The sequence below is a fragment of the Phyllobates terribilis genome, unplaced genomic scaffold (assembly GCF_046119375.1).
Source record: "Phyllobates terribilis strain yellow unplaced genomic scaffold, ASM4611937v1 Scaffold_3__8_contigs__length_932513732, whole genome shotgun sequence".
In the NCBI taxonomy this organism is placed as follows: domain Eukaryota; kingdom Metazoa; phylum Chordata; class Amphibia; order Anura; family Dendrobatidae; genus Phyllobates; species Phyllobates terribilis.
The window spans coordinates 530,328,486-530,348,376 of NW_027362763.1; the positions used below are offsets into that span (position 1 = coordinate 530,328,486).

General features: G+C 42.5%; 1 protein-coding gene across 3 annotated transcripts in view; it reads right to left on the reverse strand.

Moving 5' to 3' along the window:
- The window catches only part of ALDH8A1 (aldehyde dehydrogenase 8 family member A1), a 55,461-nt gene that overhangs the window by 18,180 nt on the left and 17,390 nt on the right, over positions 1–19,891 (reverse strand). For all 3 annotated transcript variants that reach the window (XM_073673230.1, XM_073673228.1, XM_073673231.1), the window contains exon 5: positions 8,051–8,307. In XM_073673230.1, the coding sequence (XP_073529331.1) occupies positions 8,051–8,307 (257 nt within the window). The remainder of the gene's footprint in view (positions 1–8,050; positions 8,308–19,891) is intronic.

Genomic DNA, 19,891 nt, shown 5'->3' on the forward strand with positions numbered 1-19,891 from the left:
TTTTGATTGTAAAATTTGCTTGAATAATTAGTGGACGCCATGTTGTGTTTGGAGAGCCCATGTGTGCAAAAACTTTGGAGCTCCCCCACAAGTGACCCCATTTTGGAAACTAGACCCCCCAAGGCACCTTTCTAGATGCATAGTGAGCACTTGGAACCCCCAGGTGCTTCACAAATTGATTCGTAACAATGAAAAAGTGAAAAAAAAAACACTTTTTCATTTTTATGAATCAATTTGTGAAGCACCTGAGTGTTCCAAGTGCTCACAATGCATCTAGATAGGTGCCTTGGGGGGTCTAGTTTCCAAAATGGGGTCACTTGTGGGGGAGCTCCAATGTTTGGGCACACAGCGGCTCTCCAAACGCAACATGGTGTCGCTAACAATTTGAGCCGATTTTCCGTTAAATTTGTTAGAGGACACCATGTTGCATTTAGAGAGTCCCTGTGTGCCCAAACATTGGAGCTCCCCCACAAGTGACCCCATTTTGGAAACTAGACCCCCCAAGGCACCTATCTAGATGCATAGTGAGCACTTGGAACCCCCAGGTGCTTCACAAATTGATTCGTAACAATGAAAAAGTGAAAAAAAAAACACTTTTTCATTTGTATGAATCAATTTGTGAAGCACCTGAGGGTTCCAAGTGCTCACTATGCATCTAGATAGGTGCCTTGGGTGGTCTAGTTTCCAAAATGGGGTCACTTGTGGCGGAGCTCCAATATTTGGGCACACAGCGGCTCTCTAAATGCAACATGGTGTCCGCTAACAAATTTAACGCAAAATTGGCTCAAATTGTTAGCGACACCATGTTGCGTTTGGAGAGCTGCTGTGTGCCCAAACATTGGAGCTCCCCCACAAGTGACCCCATTTTGGAAACTAGACCCCCCAAGGCACCTATCTAGATGCATAGTGAGCACTTGGAACCCCCAGGTGCTTCACAAATTGATTCGTAACAATGAAAAAGTGAAAAAAAAAACACTTTTTCATTTTTATGAATCAATTTGTGAAGCACCTGGGGGTTCCAACTGCTCACTATGCATCTAGATAGGTGCCTTGGGGGGTCTAGTTTCCAAAATGGGGTCACTTGTGGGAGAGCTCCAATGTTTGGGCACACAGGGACTCTCTAAATGCAACATGGTATCCGCTAACAAATTGAATGGAAAATCGGCTCAAATTGTTAGCGGACACCACATTGCGTTTGGAGAGCTTCTCTGTGCCCAAACTTTGGAGCTCCCCCACAAGTGACCCCATTTTGGAAACTAGACCCCCCAAGGCACCTTTCTAGATGCATAGTGAGCACTTGGAACCCCCAGGTGCTTCACAAATTGATTCGTAATAATGAAAAAGTGAAAAAAAAAACACTTTTTCATTTTTACGAATCAATTTGTGAAGCACCTAGGGGTTCCAAGTGCTCACTATGCATCTAGATAGGTGCCTTGGGGGGTCTAGTTTCCAAAATGGGGTCACTTGTGGGGGAGCTCCAATGTTTGGGCACACAGGGACTCTCTAAATGCAACATGGTATCCGCTAACAAATTGAATGGAAAATCGGCTCAAATTGTTAGCGGACGCCACATTGCATTTGGAGAGCCCCTCTGTGCCCAAACTTTGGAGCTCCCCCACAAGTGACCCCATTTTGGAAACTAGACCCCCCAAGGCACCTTTCTAGATGCATAGTGAGCACTTGGAACCCCCAGGTGCTTCACAAATTGATTCGTAATAATGAAAAAGTGAAAAAAAAAACACTTTTTCATTTTTACGAATTAATTTGTGAAGCACCTAGGGGTTCCAAGTGCTCACTATGCATCTAGATAGGTGCCTTGGGGGGTCTAGTTTCCAAAATGGGGTCACTTGTGGGGGAGCTCCAATGTTTGGCCACACAGGGACTCTCTAAATGCAACATGGTATCCGCTAACAAATTGAATGGAAAATCGGCTCAAATTCTTAGCGGACGCCACATTGCGTTTGGAGAGCCCCTCTGTGCCCAAACTTTGGAGCTCCCCCACAAGTGACCCCATTTTGGAAACTAGACCCCCCAAGGCACCTTTCTAGATGCATAGTGAGCACTTGGAACCCCCAGGTGCTTCACAAATTGATTCGTAATAATGAAAAAGTGAAAAAAAAAACACTTTTTCATTTTTACGAATTAATTTGTGAAGCACCTAGGGGTTCCAAGTGCTCACTATGCATCTAGATAGGTGCCTTGGGGGGTCTAGTTTCCAAAATGGGGTCACTTGTGGGGGAGCTCCAATGTTTGGGCACACAGGGACTCTCTAAATGCAACATGGTATCCGCTAACAAATTGAATGGAAAATCGGCTCAAATTGTTAGCGGACGCCACATTGCATTTGGAGAGCCCCTCTGTGCCCAAACTTTGGAGCTCCCCCACAAGTGACCCCATTTTGGAAACTAGACCCCCCAAGGCACCTTTCTAGATGCATAGTGAGCACTTGGAACCCCCAGGTGCTTCACAAATTGATTCGTAATAATGAAAAAGTGAAAAAAAAAACACTTTTTCATTTTTACGAATTAATTTGTGAAGCACCTAGGGGTTCCAAGTGCTCACTATGCATCTAGATAGGTGCCTTGGGGGGTCTAGTTTCCAAAATGGGGTCACTTGTGGGGGAGCTCCAATGTTTGGGCACACAGGGACTCTCCAAATGCAACATGATATCCGCTAACAATTTGAGCCGACAATTTGTTAGCGGATATCATGTTGCATTTGGAGAGTCCCTGTGTGCCCAAACATTGGAGCTCCCCCACAAGTGACCCCATTTTGGAAACTAGACCCCCCAAGGCACCTATCTAGATTCATAGTGAGCACTTGGAACCCCAGGTGCTTCACAAATTGATTCATAAAAATGAAAAAGTGTTTTTTTTTTCACTTTTTCATTTTTACGAATCAATTTGTGAAGCACCTGGGGGTTCCAAGTGCTCACTATGCATCTAGAAAGGTGCCTTGGGGGGTCTAGTTTCCAAAATGGGGTCACTTGTGGGGGAGCTCCAAAGTTTGGGCACAGAGGGGCTCTCCAAACGCAATGTGGTGTCCGCTAACAATTTGAGCCGATTTTCCATTTAATTTGTTAGCGGATACCATGTTGCATTTAGAGAGTCCCTGTGTGCCCAAACATTGGAGCTCCCCCACAAGTGACCCCATTTTGGAAACTAGACCCCCCAAGGCACCTATCTAGATTCATAGTGAGCACTTGGAACCCCAGGTGCTTCACAAATTGATTCATAAAAATGAAAAAGTGTTTTTTTTTTCACTTTTTCATTTTTACGAATCAATTTGTGAAGCACCTGGGGGTTCCAAGTGCTCACTATGCATCTAGAAAGGTGCCTTGGGGGGTCTAGTTTCCAAAATGGGGTCACTTGTGGGGGAGCTCCAAAGTTTGGGCACAGAGGGGCTCTCCAAACGCAATGTGGTGTCCGCTAACAATTTGAGCCGATTTTCCATTCAATTTGTTAGCGGATACCATGTTGCATTTAGAGAGTCCCTGTGTGCCCAAACATTGGAGCTCCCCCACAAGTGACCCCATTTTGGAAACTAGACCCCCCAAGGCACCTATCTAGATTCATAGTGAGCACTTGGAACCCCAGGTGCTTCACAAATTGATTCATAAAAATGAAAAAGTGTTTTATTTTCACTTTTTCATTTTTACGAATCAATTTGTGAAGCACCTGGGGGTTCTAAGTGCTCACTATGCATCTAGATAGGTGCCTTGGGGGGTCTAGTTTCCAAAATGGGGTCACTTGTGGGGGAGCTCCAATGTTTGGACACACAGGGGCTCTCCAAACGCAACATGGCGTCCGCTAACAATTTGAGCCGATTTTCCATTCAATTTGTTAGCGGACACCATGTCGCGTTTGGAGAGCCCGTGATGTGCCTAAACAGTGGAGCTCCCCCACAAGTGTCCCCATTTTGGAAACTATACCCCTCAAAGATTTTATTAAGGTGTATAGTGAACATTTTGAACCCAGAGGTACGGCACATTATTTGTTTACATTAGGTCATCATATTGAATAAGTTTTCATTATTCTTGAGCGCAAGTGCTCGCTACTTGAGTTTGCATCGGGTACTCAGGTATGCACCATGTACAGCGTGTGCTCGAGTGACATGCTCGAGTCCCTGCTCCGCATGTTTCACGGTTATTAGACACCCAAAAAAAAACATGCGGGGATCGCTCGTGCATGGCAGGCAATCCCCGTAAAGTTTTTTGGCCGCGAAGCATATGGGGCAGAGACTCGAGCATGTCACTCAAATACCCACGATACTAAATGCATACCAGAGCACCCGATGCAAACTCAAGTAGCGAGCACTTGCTCTCAACACTAGTCGCCATATCGTCATCTTTTTTTCTTACTTTTGAAAAAAATCCCAACCCCAGCCCTAACCCTAGCACAACCCTAGCCCCAGCACAACCCTAGCCCCAGCACAACCCTAGCCCCAGCACAACCCTAGCCCCAGCACAACCCTAGCCCCAAACCCAGCCCTAACCCTAGCCCAATCCTAACTCAAGAGTTTATTTTTGACGCCGTTCCTTGTGCGGTATAAGTGATTAGACGACTTTATTCTTCGGGTCGGTGTGATTACAGCAATGCCAGAATCATATGGGGTTTTTATGACTGACAGCTGTCACACACTAAAAGACGCATTTTTTGTAAAATCTAGTTTTTGCATCGCCATATTTTGAGAGCTATAATTTTTCCAAATTTTGGCAGACAGTCATGTGACGGCTCGTTTTTTGCGGGATGACTTGACGTTGTTATTGGTGCCATTTTCAGGCACGTGACATTTTTTGATCGCTTTCTATTCCGATTTTTGGGAGGCAGAATAAACAAAAACCAACAATTCAGGAATTGTTTTTTTTTTTTTTTTTTTATTCTGTTCCGCGTGTGGTAAAATTGATGAGGCAGCTTTACTCTTCGGGTCAGTACGTTTACAGCGGTACCATATTTGTATAATTTTTCTATGTTTTGGCGCTTATACACAATAAAAGCTATTTTATAGAAAAAAATATTTTTTAGTATCGCTTTATTCTGAGAGCTATAACTTTTTTATTTTTCGGCTGATGGAGCTATATGGCGGCTTGTTTTTTGCGGGACGAGATGACGTTTTCAGCGGTATCATTTTTATTTATATGCGTCTTTTTGATCGCGTGTTATTCCACTTTTTGTTTGGCAGTATGGTGATAAAGCATTGTTTTTTGCTTGTTTCTTTTTTTTTTTTTTTATCGTGTTCACTGAAGGGGTTAACTAGTGGGACAGTTTTATAGGTCAGGTTGTTCCGGACGCGGCGATACCAAATATGTGTACTTTTATTGTTTTTTTTTTATTTTTTTTATAATAATATTTATTGATGGGTACATTATATTTTTATTTTTGGTGTATTATTTTTTTTATTTTTTTATAATATTTTTGCACATTTTTTTTTTTTTTTTTTTTCCACTTTCACACAGTTTATACACTTTATTACTTTGTCCCACTCTGGGACTTTCACTTTTTTTTTTCTGATCGCCTGCATGGCACAGGAATGGAGCACCATCCCTATGCCATGAAGGCTGTCAGAAGTGCACAGTGTGAAGATTGCTTGGAGATGCACTGCGCATGTCCAAGCAATCTTCCTGCTCTCTGGTGACCCGGATGTTGTCATGACGACATCGGGTCGTCATGGCAACACCCGGGAAGCCTTTGCAGACTGCGCTGGAAGCCGGAAGAGGAGGTGAGTATCGGCGATCACCTCCCCTTGCCCCCGCAATGCCGCGATCGACTTCGATCGACTTCGATCGCGGCATCGCGGGGGTTAATGTGCTGGGAGCGGTGCGTGACCGCTCCCTGCACATAGTACCGGGTGTCAGCTATGACAATCAGCTGACACCCGGCGGCGATCGCGCCCGCACAGCCTGTGTGCGCGCGCGATCGCCATGACGTACTAATACGGGTCTGGCTCTTAAGTCCCAGGGCACAGACGCGTATTAGTACGTCAGATGTTATTAAGGGGTTAAAGTGTAAGCGTTGTTTTAATTCTTATTTCATAAATCAATAGTACATATGAAAATAAGAAACTTTGTAATATATCTTATCAGAGAAATCTGCTTCTTTCTCTGCCAGGGTTGATCAATCATTATTAAACTTCTCAATTATGGGGTAAAATTCATATTCAGTAAAGACAGACTTTCCCATTACTGATATAGGAGATGGAAGCTGCTACTGATAAGATTCTTTGTAAATAGGGGGGAGGAGGAGGGAGGGGCTCTGTCACTAGCTCCTCCCTCCTCCTATCTGTATAGAATCTTATCAGTAGCAGCTGCCATCTCCTATCTCAGTAATGGGAAAGTCTGTCTTCACTGAATACAGATTTTACCTGAGAATTGAGAATTTTGATAATTACTGATCAATGTGTGACCCGGAGAGTTTGAAGAGCAGTGACATCACTCAGAGAAGGCCAGGAATGGCACAGGATACCAGAGAAGATGGTGGTAGGTGACTATATTAAGACACACACAATACACTATTTAGACATATATACATGTGTAAAAAAAAGTTCATGGGAGGGCTTCTTTTAAGAAGCACTTACATTATTTCTTTTACTCCCTAAATCTATGTAAATGTTAATGTAGTGTAGTGTCAGGGTGTTAATATACTCACTGATTGCCGTCTTCTCCTGTATTCAGCGCCACTCCACTTCTCTATGGCGCTCTGCGTGAACCGGAATTGGCTTTTACAATGTAAGTCTATGGGGCGTCAGAACAAGATTCAATAGGCTTACTTTGTAAAAGTGACTTCTGCCTCACACATAGGCCCCGATTCATCAAAAGTGCTTTATCCAGAAATCTGGAGTAAAACACTTTAATAAGTCATAAAACTATTACAGATCTCAAGATTTGCAAACTTTTTGCACATTTTGGGCTTTTTCATGCTAGTTTCACCCATTTCTGCCAAAATTAAGGGAGGTGGGGTGGGTCGGGGGAGTGACACCACAGGTTGCCTAATTCACGACAAGTTGTGGCATACCATACCCCAGAAATATAACTTCAGTACTTGACTGAAATAAGATTTGTCCAAGGCTCACGGAGTTGCTCACTACTTGTCAAATGCTCCTGATTCATTCTGGCCTTTTAATGAATCAGGAGTATCTGACTCCCCCAAACGTCCTCAAGACTGGCATTTATGACCCTCCTGATAACTGGGGGCCATTGAGTGCAGTGTGATCAAGAATCGTCCTACTGTGACTCAGCAGTGGAGTGGATAGGAAATGGGTGAGTATATTAACATACTGAGGCCACGGCCCCACTATCAGTATTTGGTCAGTATTCAGTCAGTAATTTTTCTCAGGAGTGGGAGCCAAAACCAGGTGAGGAGCAATCAGAGAAAAGGTATAATAGAAACAAGTCACCAATTCTGCATTTATCACCCACTCCTGGTTTTGGCTCCCACTCCTGAGAAAAAATACTGACCGAATACTGACCAAATACTGATAGTGGTGCCGTGGCCTGACACTACATTACACCAGTAATGGTCTATAAAAATAACTTTACACAACATTTTTAAATGTCTAAAAATGCACCAAATTTTTCCTCCACCATGAATCATTGTGATATCACCACAGCAGTGGTTCAGTCCCTTGCTTTGCAGGTACTCTTGTACAAGTTAGTTTCCTGAATGAGCAAGTAGTTCACATTGAAGTAAATGAACTCAACTGATTCAAAAATGTTGGTTCTCTGCCATTGCCATCTGGTGACCATTATTGGTACTGCAGTTATTTATTTTTTAACAACTTTTCATTTTTATTTTATTTTTTTTACTTTATATTTTTAACCGGGCTGGATTTCACTGCCTCCTCAGAAATTTTCATTGGCGAGTAAGCATATATTCCATTAAAGTTCTCATATTAAACTGCTCTAACACTCTTAATGCATTGAACATTTTATTGTTCAGGGAAATGTTTATATTTTTATATATATATATATATATATATATATATATATATTTGTTTATATATATATGAAAACAGAGATGATGACTTTTCATTTATAACTATACATGTCACTTACCTGATTAGAGAAACTTGATCTTACGGTAATAGTAACACATTCTTCTAGGTTTGCATCATCAAACACAATAGCTGGGTTCTTCCCTCCGAGTTCTAATGACAGCTTTTTGCAGAAGGGGGCGCTCTTTTCTATTATGCGCTGAGCAGTCACAGTACTCCCGGTAAAGGAGATAATGGGTACATAAGGATGACAGACCAGAGCCTCCCCTGCTCTTGGGCCTATTCCAAACACTATATTAACAACTCCTGGTGGGACACCTGTAACAAGAATGTACAATGTTAAATGTAATGTAATCACCGGGAAGCACAAGGAAAAATTTCCTCCTGGAATAGCACTGCTCATCATAGCTCTATCGCTTGCCCAAGTATGAGGCTTGCATCGTACATGAGACAGTGGCAATTTTGATCTCGTGTTTATTGCACCAATATCACTGGGGATCAGAGCCCTTATGTCATAGAAAATATTAAAAATCTCTGAAATCCCTCTCACCACCTCCCTCCCTCCCTCCTTCTTCCTTATACCAATTTCCAGTGAGGAGACAATAGATTGATACAGATATGAAGTTAATTATCCAGGTTAATTAACATAAAAGAGCCCTACCATTGGCAGGTAATTGGGACAGGAGAAGTCTTTTCATAGACTTGGACAGCCATATAGACTTGTGTTGATGCATAGACACAGTTTAAGATATGGGCCAGGTACTGAATGAGGATGTGTATTGTGTATAGACAAAGATTGAAATAGATAGGAAACATCTTGTTTTGCCACCAGGTATTAAATGTTGTTTGCCAAAGGAATCAAATACTTATTTCTCACTGCAAAATGCAAATAAATTGATCTAATTTATACAATGTGACTTTCTTGATTTTTTTTTTGGATATTCTATCTCTCAATGTTAAAATTAACCTACCCTTAAAATTATAGACTGTTCATGTCTTTGTCAGTGGGCAAATTTACAAAAACAGCAAGGGATCAAATAATTATTTCCTTCACTGTATACTATATGCTCCCTGTTAGTTTCTGATAACCGAATTGTGAGATTTGGGCTAATGACGCGCCCCCTGGCCATGGGGTACTCGGTGCCAGGCCGGTCGTTGCTAGGGGAGATGTCACAGTGGTGGTGACCCGGTCCGTGACCCAGGGCGGTCAATAAGAGGGGATATTTACAGGGGAATTAAAGTTCTTATATACAGTTCGTGACGCCACCTGTGGTATGCGGCTAAAGGGAGCCGCCGCTGCGGAGCAGGTCCTCTGGAGATGTTGTTAATGCAGCAGAGTTGGTTTAGCTCTCCACAGGTAGAGCTTAGTTCCAGGGCAGTGTAGATGTTAAAGATGTTGCTGTGTAGTGCAGGGGGTGATGGCGCAGCAATAACTTCACAGAGACAGTGGGGTGCAGTCCTCAGAGTTTACTCACAGTTGTTAAGTTCCTCAGGTTGCACTGTCCGGATTACAGCCTCCCACGTCGCACTGCGTTCACCAGGCAGGGGTTCAGCAAACTCCCAGGTGTTTCAAGAGTGCCTGACAGGACCCCGTTCTATATGCCCTTCTCAGCCGTCTTCCTGGGCTGGCCCTCACCCTTTTTGCCCTGCGCCTCGCCAAACAATGTCCCAATCCGGTATCCCCAGATCTTTCTGGGCAACCTGGAGTTCCCTGGATCCTACGTGGTTACCTTTTTGGCGACTTGAGTGCGGATGTGGCAACTGCACCCTTAAAGTACAGAAGCCTGCGGTTTCCAGTTGAACTTTGTAATTCTCACTGATTAGGGGCCAGTCCCCTCTACGGCTTGATCCCTCCACCGCCTGGCAGATTTGGGCGTACGGGTGACCTCCAGCACTGCCCGTACCCCTGGGATCCCTTTCACGTTCCTGGAGCCTTTCTCCTGCTCCTCTCTCCTTCCTCAGTCTGTCCTGGGCCTCTCTGGCTAGGCCCTACTCCTCCTGAGCAGAGCTCCAGCAGAGCTCCTGCTCCCACTACTTCTCCTCTCAGACAGCCTTGTCTTTCTAAGATGGTTCCCTCTTTTATATCACTTCTAACAAGTGCTCCCCTGATCTATGTCCTCCACCCACACCCACTACATGGTTCCCCCTACTTTGATTCCCCCCCACTCCAACCAGGGTCAGGGCTCAGCAGGAAGCGCGACACATCTTGCCCCTCCAGCTGGTCTGGAATAGTGTAGTGTTGGATGCAGGTGTTAGGGTCCCAGGCAGCACTCCATCCTTACCTGAGAATGAGATACCACACCTCTGGATGAGATGCAGTACCTCTGTGGCGACTGAACCCGCAGGGGCGCCACACTAATAATCCCTGACAAATTGGTGGCAGCGACGGGATGTTGCATGATCTCGCCGGTGTCGCCCTGACAAATTGGTGGCTGCAGTGGGATATTGCATGATCTCGCCGGTGTCGCCCTGACACCTTATAATTCTTTTTTTTATCAAGGAGAGATTGAATTGATAATTTTGTTACCAAAATCTATGGAGTCCGACCCCAATCACAAAACAAAGACCAACGCCATCTTCTGTTAACAAAAACAAAATCACTCAGCTGGGGGAGCACTTCTTTGTTCTCTATGAAACAGCCACTGTTAGACTCCTCTGGGGTCGGCTTATCTCACACAGAACAAAAGGATCAGCCATTGGAAGTCAGACATTTCCCATCTGACTCTTAACCCCATTCTGACGTCGGACGTAATAATACGTAACTGCGCCCTGGGCCCATGTAAGGATTATTACGACCTGGCAATCGCGCCCGCACAGAAGCTGTGCTGGCTCGATCGTCACCTAGTATCAGCTGATTTTGACAGCTGACATCTGTTACTATGTGCCAGAAACGGTGCCGCACCGCTTCTGGCACATTAACCCCCGGGTCACCAGACATCAGGAAGTTAGATAGATCATGCTCAGTGCACGTTCTACCTAACTTGTGTCTGCAGGGCTAACAGCCTGCATAGCATAAGGCATGCTGCAGCATCTCTATGCTGTGCAAGCGATCAACCTGCAACAAAATGTAATTTCCAAAGTGGGACAAAGTGTAAAAGTGCAAAAAAGTGTCAGAAAGTGGGAGAAAAAAGTGTAAAAATATTTTAAAAAATGCAAAATAATCCAAAAAAATAAAAATATACTGTACAAAATACAATATTATTAAGGAAAAAAACAAAACAATACACAAATTTGGTATCGTCACGTCCGTAACGACCTGGCCTATAAAACTGTCCCACTAGTTAACACCTTTAATGAACACGGTAAAAAATAAATAAAAAACTACCGGCAAACAAAAAATGGAATAAAACGTGATCAAAAAGACAAATGTAAATAAAAATGGTACCGCTAAAAATGTCATCTTGTCCCGCAAAAAACAAGCCGCAATACAGCTCCATCAGCTGATGCAAGAATAAAGCGATGCAAAAAAAATTTTTTTTTCTATAAAACAGTTTTTATTGTATAAAAGCACCAAAACATAAAAAAAGATAGAAATCTCTGTAAACGCACTGACCTAAAGAATAAAGCTGCCTTATCAATTTTACCACACACGGAACGGCATAAAAAAAACAAAAAAACAATTCCTGAATTATTGTTTTTTGTTTATTCTGTCTCCCAAAAATCAGAATAGAAAGCGATCAAAAAATGTCACGTGCTCGAAAATGGTACCAAGAAAAACATCAACTTGTCCCGCAAAAAACAAGCCCTTACATGACTCTGTTGGCAGAAACATGGAAAAATTATAGCTCTCAAAATATGGTGATGCAAAAACTTGTCTTTGAAAAAAAAAGTTTTTTTAGTGTGTGACATGTGTGAATCATAAAAACCCGATATAATCTGATATCTCTGTAATCGCACCGACCCAAAGAATAAAGTCATCTAATCACTACTGCACGAGGAAAGGCGTAAAAAATAAACGCTAGGGTTAGGGTTGTGCTAGGGTTAGGGTTGTGCTAGGGTTAGAGTTGTGCTAGGGTTGTGCTAGGGTTAGGGTTGTATTAGGGTTAGGGTTAGGGTTGTGCTAGGGTTGATGTTGTGTTAGGGTTGTGCTAGGGTTGGGGTTAGGGTTGTGTTAGGTATAGGGTTGTATTAGGGTTGGGGTTAGGGTTGTGTTAGGGTTGTATTAGGGTCGGGGTTAGGGTTGTGTAAGGGTTTAGGTTGTATTAGGCTTGGGGTTAGGGTAGTATTAAGGTTGGGGTTAGGGTTGTGTTAGGGTTGTATTAGGGTTGGGTTTCAGGTTGCGTTAGGGTTACATTAGGGTTGGGATTTTTTCAAAAGTAAAGAAAAAAAATTATGACAATATGGCGACTAGTGTTGAGTGCAAATGCTCGCTACTTGAGTTTGCATCGTGTACTCGGGTATGCACCGATTATCGTGGTGCTCGAGTAACATGCTCGAGTCTCAGCCCCATATGTTTCCCGGCAGTTATACACCACCAAAAAAAGGGGATTGCCTGCCATGCACGGGCAATCCCGGCATGTTTTTTTGGGTGTCTAACAACCGTGAAACATGCAGGGTGGGGACTCGAGCATGTCACTCAGGCACCCATGATACATGGTGCATACCTGAGTACCCAATGCAAACTCAAGTAGCGAGCACTTGCGCTCAAGACTGATGACAACTTATTCAATATGATGACCTAATGTTATCAAATTCTGTGTCATACCTCTGGGTTCAAAATGTTCACAATACCTCTTGATAAAATCCTTGAGGAGTGTAGTTTTCAAAATGGGACCAATTGTGGGGGGTTTCCGCTGTTTAAGCACATCAGGGGCTTTTTAAATGCGACATGGCGTCTGCTTTCGATTCCAGACAATTTTGCGTTCAAAAAGTCACACAGTGCTCCTTCCCTTCTGAACCCTGCCGTGTGCCCATACAGTGTTTTTTCCCCACATATGGAGTATCTGCATACTCAGGAGAAATTGCACAACAAATTGCATGGTGCAATTTCTCCTGATACCCTTATGAAAATGCAAAACTGGGGGCTGAAAAATATTTTTGTGGGAAAAATGTGAAAATTTTATTTTCACGGCTCCATGTTATAAACTTCTGTGAAGCACCTGGGGGTTCAAGGTGCTCACCACACATCTAGATAAGTTCCCTGAGGGGTCTAGTTTCCAAAATGGTGTCACTTGTGGGGGGTTTCCACTATTTAGGCACATCAGGGGCTCTCCAAACGCAACATGTCGTCCGCTAATTATTCAAGCAAATTTTACAATCAAAAGTCAAATGGCGCTCCTTCCCTTCCGAACCCTGCCGTGCGCCCAAACAGTGGTTTTCCCCCACATATGGGGTATCTGCTTACTCAGGAGAAATTGCACAACAAATTGCATAGTGCAATTTCTCCTGTTTCCCTTATGAAAATGCAAAATTGGGGGCTGAAAAACAGTTTTGTGGAAAAATGTGAAAATTTTATTTTTACGGCTCAATGTTATAAACTTCTGTGAAGCACCTGGGGGTTCAAGGTGCTCACCACACATCTAGATAAGTTCCCTGAGAGGTCTAGTTTTCAAAATGGTGTCACTTGTTGGGGGTTTCCACTGTTTAGGCACATCAGTGACTCCCCAATCGCAACATGGCGTTCGCTAATTATTCAAACAAATTTTACAATCAAAAAGTCAAATGGTGCTCCTTTCCTTCCGAACCCTGCCGTGCACCCAAACAGTGGTTTACTCCCACATATGGGGCATCTGCTTACCCAGGAGAAATTGCACAAGTAACATTTTTGTGAAAAAAGCTAAATGTTCATTGTTTTCTTCCACATTTCAAAAATTCCTGTGAATAACCTGAAGGGTTAATAAACATCTTGAATGTGGTTTTGAGTACCTTGAGGGGTGCAGTTTTTAGAATGGTGTCACTTTTGGGTATTTTCTGTCATAAAGACCCCTCTAAGTGACTTCAAATGTGACGTGGGCCCTAAAAAAATGGTTCTGTAAATTTTGTTGGAAAAATGAGAAATTGCTGGTCAACTTTTAACCCTTCCTAACAAAAAAAATTGGTTCCAAAATTGTGCTGATGTAAAGTTGACATATGGAAAATGTTATTTATTAACTATTTTGTGTCACTCTCTGATTTAAGGGCATGAAAATTGAAATTTTCAAAATTTTCTCCAAATTTCCGATTTTTTCACAAATAAATGCAAGTCATTTCAAATAAATTTTACCACTTTCATGAAGTATGTATGTATCTGTCACGAAAAAACAATTTCAGAATCAGTGGGATCTGTTGAAGCATTCCAGAGTTATTACCTCATAAAGTGACAGTGGTCAGAATTGTAAAAATTGGTCTGGCCATTAACCCCTTTACACCCCAGGGTAGTTTGCACGTTAATGACCAGGCCAATTTTTACAATTCTGACCACTGTCACTTTATGAGGTAATAGCTCTGGAACGCTTCAACGGATTCTGAGATTGTTTTTTCGTGACATATTATACTTCATGATTGTGGTAAAATTTCTTCGATATCACTTGCATTTATTTGTGGAAAAAAGGAAATTTGGCGAAAGTTTTGAAAATTTGGTAATTTTCAAAATTTGAATTTTTATGCCCTTAAATCAGAGAGATATATCACACAAAATAGTTAATAAATAACATTTCCCACATGTCCACTTTACATCAGCACAATTTTGGAACCAAAATTTTTTTTTTATTAGGGAGCTATAACGCTATGTGCCCACAATGCAGAAATGCTCTGGATTTTTCCTGAGCGTTTCTGCATCTCCCTGGCAGAAAAAACGCATGCGGATTATCATTGCAAAAAAATCCGTAGCAACACCAATTATTTTGCGGAAGCTCTGCGTTTTCGCCGCCATTGACTTGCATTGGAACGCATGGAATCCGCATCACTGCATCTGTACATGCGGATTCCATGCGTTTCAATGTGCGGATGGGAAGGAGCACCATTTGACTTTTTAAATAAAATTTGCTTGAATAATTAGCGGATGTGCCCCTGATGTGCCTAAACAGTGGAAACCCCCCATAAGTGACACCATTTTGGAAACTAGACCCCTCAGGGAACTTATCTACATGTGTGGTGAGCACGCTGAACCACCAAGTGCTTTACAGAAGTTTATAACATGGAGCCGTGAAAATAAAAAAATCAAACTTTTTCCACAAAAATTATGTTTTAGCCCCAATTTTTTTATTTTCACAAGGGTAAGAGGAGAAAATGGACCCCAAAAACTTTTTTGCAATTTCTCCTGAGTACGCCAACACCCCATATGTGGGGAAAATCCAGTGTTTGGGCGCACGGCAGAGTTCAGAAGGGAAGTAGCACTGTGTGACTTTTTGAACGCAAAATTGTCTGGAATCGAGAGCGGACACCATGTCGCGTTTGGAGAGCCCCTGATGTGCCTAAATTGTGGAAACCCGCCACAAGTGACCCCATTTTGGAAACTACACCCCTCAAGGATTTTATCAAGAGGTGCATGGCAGGCAATCCCCGCAAGGTTTTTTTGTCCGCAAAGCATATGGGGCGGAGACTCAAGCATGTCACTTGAGCACCTGCGATACTCAGTGCATACCCGAGCACCCGATGCAAACTCAAGTAGCGAGCACTTGCGCTCAACACTAGTCACCATATCGTCATCTTTTTTTTTTTTACTTTTGAAAAAAATCCCAACCCTAACCCTAGCTCAACCCTAATCCTAGCCCAATCTTAATCCTAGCCCAACCCTAATCCTAGCCCAACCCTAACCCTAGCCCAACCCTAACACTAACCCCAACTCTCGCCCAACCCTAACCCCAACCCCAACCCTAGCCCAACCCTAACCCTAGCCCAACCCTAACCCTAGCCCAAACCTAACCCTAGCCCAACCCCAACCCTAACCCTAGCCCAACCCTAGCCCAACCCTAACCTAACCCCAACTCTCGCCCAACCATAACAAAAACCCTAACCCTAGCCCAACCCTAACCCCAACCCCAACCCTAACCCCAACCCAACCCTAGCCCAAACCTAACCCTAGCCCAATCCCAACCCTAACCCTAGCCCAACCCTAACCCCAACCCCAACCCTAACCCTAGCATAACTCTAACCCTAACCCTAGAGTTTATTTTTTACGCCGTCCCTCTTGTGGTATAAGTGATTAGACGACTTTATTCTTCGGGTCGGTACGATTACAGCGATACGAGAATCATATCGGATTTTTATGATTGACAGCTGTCACACACTAAAAGACACATTTTTTTGTAAAATCTAGTTTTTGCATCACCATATTTTGAGAGCTATCATTTTTCCATAATTTGGCCGACAGAGTCACGTGACGGCTTGTTATTTGCGGGATGAGTTTACGTTTTTATTGGTGCCATTTTCTGGCATGTGACATTTTTTGATCGCTTTCTATTCCAATTTTTGGGAGGCAGAATAAACAAAAACAAACAATTCAGGAATTGTTTTTTTTTTTATTTTTTTATTCTGTTCCGCGTGTGGTAAAATTGATAAGGTAGCTTTATTCTTCGGGTCAGTACGTTTACAGCGGTACCACATTTATATCGTTTTTCTATGTTTTGGCGCTTTTACACAATAAAAGCTATTTTATAAAAAGAATTATTTTTTTGCATCACTTTATTCTGAAAGCTATAACTTTTTTATTTTTTGGCTGATGGAGATGTATTGTGGCTTGTTTTTTGTGGGATAAGATGACGTTTTCAGCGGTACCATTTTTATTTATATTCGTCTTTTTGATCACGTGTTATTCCATTTTTTGTTTGGCGGTATGGTGATAAAGCATTGTTTTTTGCTTCGGTTTTTATTTTTATTTTTTACCGTGTTCACTAAAGGGGTTAACTAGTGGGACAGTTTTATAGGTCAGGTCGTTCCGGACGCGGCGATAGCAAATATGTGTTCTTTTATTGTTTTGTTTTTTTTATAATAATATTTATTGATGGGTACATTATATTTTTATTTTTGGTGGATTATTTATTTATTTTTTTAATATTTTTACAATAAAAAAAAGCACATAGCACCAGGTGTCAGCTGTGACAATCAGCTGACACCCGGTGGTGATCGCGCCTGCACAGCCTTTGTGCGGGCACGATCGCCTTGACGTACTAATACGTATCTAGCTCTTAAGTCCCAGGGCGCAGATACGTATTAGTATGTCTTGGGCTTTAAAGGGGTTAACGTGCAACCCACCTTCGGGGGTAAAGGGGTTAAAGGGAATCTATAATCTGATCTTTGTGTAGTATACTAATAGTATCCTGAAATAGGGCTTGGGCACATTTATTTCTCTACTTGGCCCCGTTGTGTTCCTGTAAGCCCCGGACAAATTTGTTGTCTCATGCCAGCAAGTCAAGCATATGTAAATTGCAAATGAATATTCATCACTCCCATAATCCTGCCCACCCCTCTGTACTGGCGTCACTGATTTAGTCAGACTGCCGTATGCCCGAGGATCGCATCGCAATCCTCGGACTGCCATCTACTCTCCTGCTGGGAGGGGTGGGTGGGATTATGGGAGGGGGAAGGGGTGAATATTCATTTGGCATTTACATACATTTGACTTACTGGCATGAATGTAAATGTGAAATGAATATTCCAGTGCAGATGGGTGGGATTATGTGCTGGGGAAGGGGTGAATATTCATTTACAATTTACATATGCTTGACTTGCCAGCACAAGACAATACATTTATCCGGGGCTTACAGGAACACAACAGTGCCACATAGAGATAAAAGTTAAATATACTGCTGAAAGGCCTGCCCTAGCCCTATTTTAGGATACTGTTACGACTGCAGAAGCACATGCACATGGGTAGCGTACAAACCATGGGGATAAATACCTGAACTTGACAGATCCCTGTTCAGACTGGTAAAAGCCCTACTCTGTCCCTACCTAACCGTGGAGGTTGGCACCCTAAGATAATGCAATGGCACCCCCACTCGATGGTAGCTCACCTTGAATGCTCCTAACAGCTCCTAGCATAGCTGTGCCCGTGTAGCAGCTCACTTGGGAAAATAAGTTATACACTAAAAACTGTAACTGACCCTGCCGGTTCTTTTGCAGATTAGATATCCTGACTCCACAGTCCCAAGTTGTGCCTGCGGGTGCAGAGATACACCTAACCACAGAATAGAAGATGGCAACTCTTGCCTAAACTACCTAAAAGGCAGATGAGTTGCTTCACGTTGCTTCTAAAGAACAGGAGGGCAGAGCAGAGTGTGAATTTCCTACAAGAAGTGTGCTGAAAAAAGGAAAGAAACCAAAGTGAGTAAAGTAAATAATGAAATACCAAAGAAAGAATAAAGCAAGTACTATTAACAAATATACTGCCTACTTACTAATGATAAACAGAAGATAGTTGCAAAGTATAGCAAAGAACAGCACAGTGAAAACCCTTAGCTGGAATCTCACAGACTGGCTCCAAACATCAATAGAATGTCAGAACATCGAAATGAATCTATCACCAGCAGGAACCACCAACCGGGAGTACAGAATATAAAGCTTCACCCAAAAGGTGATAGGCACAAAAATGAAAACACCTGTGTTAAGCTAAGCAGACTGCAGCCAGAAAAGTAGAACCCAATCACCCAAAGAAAAGGTGCATCTCCTGTGGCTCAGCAGAAAGAGAAGCCGACCACAGAACACAAACTCAAAGGATCGAATTCAGGAACGTGACAGATACTATTATATACTACACAAAAATCACCTGACAGATTCCCTTTAGGACCATATTCACATGATCAGTATTAGTAAGCCAAAATCAGGAGTGGGTGAAAAATGCAGAAGTGGTAACATGTTTCTATTATACTTTTCCTCTGATTGTTCCACTCCTTATTTTGGCTTACAAATACTGATGTAAATATCCACCACATACTGGAAATGTGAACGTGGCCTAAAAGTGACGAGGTCCTCCTACACGTTACACTATATCGGCTGGTCCCACTGACATAAGTCTAATGTGTATGGGGGTCTCAAGAATAGGTCATAAATGTTTAAGTCCTGTAAAACTCAACCATTAATCAACATCTAATAGTTGTACAAAAAATTATGAGCAATTTTCAGTAATACAGTACATACTGATAATAATACTAAATGTGTCATGAATAATCACCTACACCCACCATCTCTGCTACCATGAATCATATTGAGATGACTACTATATATCATTTACGTATACGGATAGGTAAATGCACCCTTATGGGTAAATGTATTCTTTCATTGAGCATTTTGGTGCCACACTAAATTTTTCATATTGAGATGACTACTATATATCGTTTACGGATAGGTAAATGCACCCTTATTTGCTGAAGGAGGGAATCATGTTCCATATACAGTGGCACAAAGAACTTCCCCAATAATACACCAGTTGGTCATTTTCTGACAAAGTTGCCAGACATAGTTCTGTGAACACCACGTTACAAAGACAAATCAATGATTTGATCCTCGCCTGGTCTGTAACCTGGGGGAGGTATCTGCTATTATCTGAAACCTGGCGTGGGGCTTCTATTGATGGGATGTACATCTGTCGTTTGCCATGAATGACTTTTAATGACTGCACTCCACAACAACCAAAAAAAATCCAACATTGCTGGCTGAGATCTTTACAGATATCTACCTTCACTTGGTGTCTAACGTATGTTGTCCGTGTTACAAAAAAATAAATGGTTAATGTTTGTCATTACATATGACAAAAATCACTAGCATATGTCTAAATTTACTGTCACTTGTGATATCCTTTAGTAAATGTCATACCTAGGCTTTCCTTTAAAGGGGATAAGATACATTTGGTGCATTGATGCCCCTCTGACACACCAAAAATTGGACACCGTTGCCAGCTATGACTTCACGTTTAGGTAGAATGATCTGAATAAATTTAGTGTGAATATTGTGAACGTGGTTGGTGGCTCAGATTGTTTTACTTCGT